The following is a 7732-nucleotide window of genomic DNA, read 5'->3' on the forward strand; positions in this document are numbered from 1 at the left end:
CAGTCAATCGCAGTCCACTCTGCTGAGCATCTTCTCCCAGGAGTACCAGGTTAGAAGTTTTCTCCTTTGTGAGGGTTGACAGGTGCCTAATTGAATGATGAATGTCCCTTTATTTCTTTGTAATTGAACTGCCAGCTTTCTGATTGGTTTGGAGGATGTTCCCTTTTCCACATCAAGCACCGCCTGAGTCTCAGTGGATGGCTGCCAAGCCTACCCATCCATCTGTCTAATAACATCTAGCCTTTGCTTATTTGGTGGACCTGTAATAAATTATGCTAAACCATTATTATTCTGACAATAATAATTTCCCTGTGTTGCGTGGTTCCATGTGCTAAATGTTTGCTGACTTGCACTGTCAGTGCTGCTTTCCATTGCTGACAGAGATGATGATAAATGACCATTGCCGGAGTGGCAGAAGGCAAGAGAGGCAGAAAATGGAGTCATTTATCATGAGATGACAGGTGTCAGTCAAGTGGCAAGTCTCTATGGAATTACTTTTTGTAGTTTTTCAAATAAGTTGTTTTTAAGCAATGTTCTTCCTGGTTAAAAATGCCAATTGAATTGTAAAACTAGAGTGTACCAGACTTAGATGGAATTGAATTGAGGGAAAATTAATACAAAGGTTGAAAGAGAGAACAAGTTTTTCTTTGCCCTCTGCAGCCTTCAGTAAACTTATTTAGATTCAATTATTGTGACCTTATTGGCTTTTACATATATGGTACATTGCAGTACAGTCTGAAGACGTTCAGTTCAATAGGTATATTGAACGTCATTTCTGTATAGAATCTAAAAACGTAGTTCAGTTTATATATCAGAGTGTAGCCAAGAAGCATGTGTTTGGACAGTCATGATTTCAGTGTTTTCATCTATGCCACATTTGTATGAGCATTTGTTTGTCTTTTGTTTTTCTAGAAACAGATCAAAAGAACACATGCCAAGCATCACACTGCTGAAGCTGCTGAAACTTACTACCAAAGGTATGACCTCCCCACCTCAGTTAAGAGTATCTTCGTAACTACTAGTTGCTATGGCAATTATAAGTAGCTTCTTAGTTTATGAAGACAATTTTCTATAAAAATAAGTTAAGATTTGGGATGAGCATTATAGAACGGTTCACCTAATATTTTTTTTAGTGAAAATGCAGAAAAAATTCAGGTTTTGGTCAGGCTTATCAAAAACAGTTATACTTCCTTGGCTTTAAGTCCAGGTAAGCAAATATTACTCTTTAGAGTGTATGTGGTAACATTCATTATATAGTGCCTATAGTTTCTAATTACAGGATTTCAGTATGAAGACTAATATTGATGATAAATTCCTTGCAGTGAGAAAGCTTCTTCTGTTGCAGTTGCTTGTACTTTTAAAAACAACAGTTGTATTACATTACAAAAAGTTACATATTAAATTAGTCTATTGCCAGCTTCAATTTTTAGATCACTTCTGTTTTATCAACAGAAGTGTCAGAAATAGCTTTTAAGGAAGAATGAAAACCTTTGTTATTTTTACAATATTCTACAATTATTTGCATCTTAAGCTAATAAAATATTTGCTACATCTTATAGTTTGTCTGTTACTTCGATAAGCTTTACTTAAAATATTGCAATGACATAATTGGGGCATAATGATAACTGGTAAAAATATGCAATTAAAATATTACTTTGTAGACTGACATATCTGAAGAGCTTGCATGGCAAGTGAATTCATACTTGTGATTATACATCTGATATTTATGCTTAATATTAATCTATATGAACCAGGAAAATGAACAAAAAGCCTCCATTTGTAAACAATTAACTACTCTCTGTGCTACTGCAAAGTTATATATTTAAAACCTAAGGACAGCCTGATGATACTAGACACTGGTTTAGAAAATCTGGTGTGAATTGTACTCTTTCAGAGCCTTGATTTTCTTTTTTTAGTAGTTGTATTGTTGTGTAAAAACGTTTCTATGATGATAGTGTTACCAGTTCCATTAATTTAAACCTGGAACACAGAACTAGATTTTGCTTTTGCAAAGTAGAAGTGTTAAGAGCACCAGTAGGGTTGTAGGTATGATTAAGTTTGGTTCCCATCAGGTAGGAGGATCTGTCCTCTGTCTCCTCCTGCACTGTCTGAAGTATGATAGCAGTATATAACTGATGCATTATGTATGAAGCTATATGGTGGTGGTAGGAAAAATCTTTATGATATTTCTGGGTTTTTCATATTGGAAATATATTAGCATGGCCAAGTAGAACGCACATTTTCAAATCAGAGATATTCTGGTTAATAGTTAGAAAACTCATCTCAATCCTGTTTTAGGAGATTTACAGTGTAGTAGGTTTTGTAAGCTGCAGGGGCAGTGTACTTGAGTCAGAAACCAGTTTGAAATGCTACAAGCATAAACATGACACATGTCTTCTGCTCTACTCTTTTGTAGCATCCATCTTACAGTTGTACAGTGTGCGTGGTATTCTCCTTCCTATTCCCTCCTACATACAAACAGATAATTGTGTTTCTATTGCTTTCCTCTGTCTGAAGCTATTTTTGAATGTAGTCATTTCCAGTGGTCTGTGTTAGAAGCAGGTAGAATTGCAGTTGAGTGGAGTAGTTCCTGCTATTCTGCTGAGACTAGTTAAATTTGGGCAAACAAAGCCAAGTTACGAGAAGGATCAATGAACTTTTCAGAACAGTATTGCCATCAGCATGTGAAACCTGTTAGGCCATAATGGAATTGCCAGTAGCACTGGAAATACCTGAGAGACAATTACTCCGTTATCAGAGGTAGCTTTGGCATTCAATCAGCTTCGTGCGTGATTTAGAACATTAGTAGTCTCAAGCAAATCTTCCTGGTTAATTATTTTGTTTGTGAACTCATTTTTTTCCCCCTCCATTATAAATTTTTTAGTGTTTAAGTTTACATGAGGCATCTTATTTTGTGTTTTTACATAGAATTGAAAAAGGTTACAGCAATAAGCTTCTATTGTTTCCTTTATTCATTAAGCCCCAGAATAACTTGCAAGCAAAAAGGCCTCTCATCCTCTGCAGATTTTCATGTAGAGGTTTTACACCCATTTCACAGAAAGGTAACATGATTAAAAAAAAAGGTCTAACTAATGAGCAGAAGAGAGGCTTCTGATGCATAGGTAATGACAGAGCTAGAAAGACTGTGGCCTTCTAATGATGTCAGTAATGATTTGCTATATGAATAAAGATACGATAAATGAGCAGGTTCAAATGTTGGTAACTATTGTTCTTTTCCAGATGGCTACAAAACACGAAGTAGCTTCCAATAATATAACTTCCTCCCATCAGATCCTGAGTATTGGACTTTGTCATCCTTTATAGATCTTAATTCTCCTTTTAATACTTCTTCCTTTAATAGTTTTACAATAGTAATTTCATTGTTAGACTCTGATTTCAATGATATAAGCCTTTAGTATGCAAACTATTACGTACGATTACCCTGGTTGATAAAATCTGTGATAAAAATTGTGAATGTATGTTTTTGTACACAGTAGTAAATTGAATAAGATGTAGATATTTTGCACCTGCATAATTGAAGATAAGGTGGAACCCAAAATCCTTACTGGGAATAATAGAGATTTCTTGTCTGTTATGCATCCATAAATAATACAGGTATAAGTTATTTGTAGGACATAAAGCCACTTTTTTTTTTTTTTGGAAAGACTTTTATTGATTTATTGTATTTATTTATTTTTTTTTTTTTTACCAGTGACTTAATTGAGATTGACATATCTTGCAGATGAATGAATAGGAGGCAATGCTGGAGAGTTGGTGATTGTCTAAAATACTTACTTCTTAAGATATGTCTCATCAAATACTCTGCACTGGAGTATTTTCCCCTAAATGAAAGAGACTCACAGGGGATACTGATATGTATAAACTGGCCTTTTCTTGCCACTACAGAATTACCTGTCTTTGTCTTATCTAGGTACCTGAATGGGGTGATGAAAAATGCAGCTGCCCCTGTGTTACTGGAGCTGGCCAATGAGGTAGTAATCTTCACTTTTTTCTTTAATCTTCCAGTGTAAAACCTAAGGGGCATATCTATAGTGACTTTACTGAGAAATGTAATTAACCTAAAAAAAAATGGTTTCCAGGCACATTAGACATTTAAAATTGTTCCCCAGTCTGTTAGTACTTATAATAATTAGACAAAAAGCCTCATTTATTAATAAATCAGTTAATTTAAGTAGTCTCCTAACTTAAAGGAGAATGAGTGAGAAACTCTGAATTTCTGTTTTGCTGGAAATTTCAGCCAAAGCATAGGTCTTTAATGCACAAATTTACTAAAGGTTCCTGCTAATTTACTAAAAGTTCCTTGATTAAATGAAGTTGCATCAATTGTTGTTTCCTTGTTTTTAATAACAAAACCCATTTTAAGGTTATTATTTTTTAGTAGGAAGGGTTAAAACAGTTCATTTTCTTGACTCCTTTTATTTCTGTCCCTACAGATTAGAGGATGACTAATGACATATATATATATAAAATACATAAATATATAAATATAAAGCAATATAAATAAATAAAGCAATAAAAAATATATAATATATAAATATAAAGCAATTAAGCATAATAAATTCTTCAGTGTAACCATGTCCTAGAAAAGCTGATGTATGAAAAGTTTGGGACTGTTACTTTCAAAGTCTGACAAACGTATTGATGCTGTTCATTAACCAGAATATGAATCTACCTTGGGATGCAAGGTGTTATTTGCATTAAAAAATGTTCTCTAAAGCAGTACCTCAAAGAAGATGTAAAAAGTTTGAAAGAGTGTTGGTGAACCTCCTAGAGAGAGAGAAAAAAAAAAATATGTACCTCTTAAGTTCTAAAATATTTATTTACAATAATAATAACAATACAATAGCTGATACTCCATGGAACTGCTTATGCAACCCTCAAAGGGATAGAATGAAATGTATGCTGCTTTTGTGTTGCATTTTAATAGAAAATGTAAGAAGGGGGCAGAAAATGAGTGTTTGCATTAAAAATGATATGGCACTATGAACATTAAGTGTTGCAATAGCAGCAAGTTCTACATGTTACATTAGTAAGAGAATGGTTTCTTTCTCATGTACATTGCTGCAGCTGGTAAATGAGCGATTACCTATCAATTACTAGAAGGTTTTAATGGTCTGTGAAGTGTCCACATATCCTGATCATACAGTTAGCATAGAATAAAGGATTTATTTTATATTAGTAGTAATGTGTAGCTTTTTCTTTCCTTTATTTTTTAACTGTTTCTGGAAAAAATAGGTCTTAGGATACATTCTGTTCTCACTACTTTACATAACGAAGTACCATCTCATTAAGAATTTAGGTAAACAACTTGATTCATGATATATTGCATCCATATTATAAGGGAACTGTCATAAAATATTTCAAGCACAAAGTAATATATGCTACTGGTTCTTTGTATATTTTTTTCCCGTTGATTTAGAGATTATGCATATAATTTCTGACTCTAGCGAGCATATCTTTGTTTATGTTATACTAATGCATCTTTGCAATTCAGATCAAAGATTTCTTCAGTTCAGAAATAAATAAGAATTAAATCTAAGAGGAAGAGATGATATACAAAGAACTTATCTGCTTCTGATTTCATAGTAGCAGGTATATAAGAAAGGCAATGCATTTTGTGACTGCTGCCTAATGCATTAGGGAAATGTGGCAATAACCAGCCCCAGATTACTGCTTCCAAACAATCTAGCTGCCATTTTTATATGATAGTTAATATTTAAATGACATATTCTTGCATCTGCTGACAATTGATGTAATGGTAATACTTTATGAGTCAATATATATTTAATCAGTGGAAACTGTAAAAATTGATGAGAAATATATAACATAGGTGCATTACAGTGTGTAGCAACCTTGTTAAACAGGAACAGCTCCATATTACTATCTTTTGGGTTTGAGGTTGTTTTGTTGTTTGTAGTGGTTTTTGTTTGTTTGTTTGTTTTCTTCTGAGGATTTGTGAGACTACTATTAAATTATTATTTTTTAAGTTTATCTGCCACCTGCTTCGTGTTGTATATGTAGTGAAAAAGGACTAAAATAAATATCATTTTTGTTAGATAGGAATAATAAAATTAGTCACTGTTCTCTTCATACAAATATTTTCATGTGAGATTTGAAGCACTATGAATTTTACTTACATGCTAAATTCTGACGTGAAGCATGATGGCCCTATTTCAAAGAAAGATGGACACATGATTAATATGAAAATTAGGGAGATGCAAGTACCTGAACTAATAAGGTAGTCCTTATTCAGGCTGGACTACCTTCAGTAATTTCACCATTTTTCATGTGTCAGCTCTGATGTGGGTTACTGGAAATAAGCAGCTCCGTGGAAAGCATTTCCCTTCTTGGGGAATTTAAGGGCATCCAAGTACATACATATTTGGAAAAAATGTATGCACAAATGAAACCACCTTTTTTTTTCTCCAGTTATTAAATCAAGCTAATTTTTTTGTATCAATATTGAACTTGAAAACATGTTAAGAAGAATTCACAGTGACAATTTATGAGCAAGGTTTAGTGTCTCAATGTTAAAATTCTGATTCACTAGAGTATGGTATCTAAAAAACTATTCTAATTTCAGGTGGAACTACACCATATAATTTCCAATACATATAAAATACATTAAAGTTGAGAAAGAGCTTTGTTTAGAGGGAAAAGTTAAATTCTAAAGAAATTTTTACCAACTCCAGCACATCTGTTGGAGGTGAGTTAGTCAGCAAAACTAAGGAAGATCTGTTGATGATATTAAGGCTATGTCATGTCATTTGATGGGTGCTGCATATTCACAGCAAAGGATCACCACTTTTCCATGTTAGGTAACATTACAAAAGTAATCTTATTGCCATCTTTTACAAAAAGTGGTTCGAATTTTTGGGTTGACCTGTGTGGTGCCAGGAGTTAGACTCGATGATCCATGTGGGTCCCTTCCAACTCGGGATATTCTGTGATTCTATGATTCTATGAAATACAAAGCATACAGACATAAAAAAAAAAAAACAGTAATGTATGTTATTTGCCTAGAATATCACCACTAATGTTATAAAGTTCTTATAAATTTTAGATATTTGTCACATCCCTACTTATTTTATTTAAGTTAGGTATATTACACTTCAAACATAAAAATAACATAATCACACACAGATACATCTTCATAGCGCATGGAAAAAAAATAAAAACTCAAATATTTAATTACGTGTTGACATAAAGTAAAATTGTAGATTCTCAGATAAAATTTGGTTTTCTGTTGGTTACTGTGGATTGCTGCTACCTCTTTGATTCAAATAGTTGAACTTAATTGGGAAAAGCTACTAATTTTTCATACGTTTTTGCACTTTAATAATCTAAAAGGAAATTGCATTGCTGACAAAGTGTGCATCTTAAAGTAGTTACCGCTCTAAATTCTCTTTTTATTTCTGTTGAGGTTAGGTGGACTTTGCCCCATCATTGATGGCCCGTATTGTGTTAGAAAGATTTCTGCAAGAGCGGGAACAAGCCATCCGTAAGTATCTTTGCTGGGTTTCTTCCTTTGTGTTTTTTAAATTTTAGGGTATTTTTGTTTCAACCTTTCTTCTGACTCTAACATAAAAATAATTAATGCAACATTTTAAGGCGGGTATCTTCAACGGCTAATGACAGTTAAACTGTGGGTAAAAAGACCACCCACAATTTAATACTACCTAAATGAATGCTTTCTTTTTCCCTCCTAGAT

General features: G+C 33.3%; 1 protein-coding gene across 9 annotated transcripts in view; it reads left to right on the plus strand.

The window, feature by feature from the left end:
• CDIN1 (CDAN1 interacting nuclease 1) overlaps positions 1-7732 on the plus strand; it is a 126294-nt gene that overhangs the window by 26054 nt on the left and 92508 nt on the right. For 8 of the 9 annotated variants that reach the window (XR_013951944.1, XR_013951945.1, XR_013951946.1 and 5 more), the window contains exons 2-5: positions 4-49; positions 913-977; positions 3932-3992; positions 7450-7522. Coding sequence is in view for 6 of the 9 variants with exons in the window: in XM_080594163.1 (XP_080450289.1) it covers positions 4-49; positions 913-977; positions 3932-3992; positions 7450-7522 (245 nt within the window). In the remaining 3 variants the exon portion in view is untranslated. Of the gene's footprint in view, positions 1-3; positions 50-912; positions 978-3712; positions 3775-3931; positions 3993-7449; positions 7523-7732 lie in introns of those variants that run through there. The other variant, XM_080594164.1, reaches the window with a different exon arrangement.

Source organism: Anser brachyrhynchus (genome assembly GCF_964034855.1).
Source record: "Anser brachyrhynchus genome assembly, chromosome: 5".
Lineage (NCBI taxonomy): Eukaryota > Metazoa > Chordata > Aves > Anseriformes > Anatidae > Anser > Anser brachyrhynchus.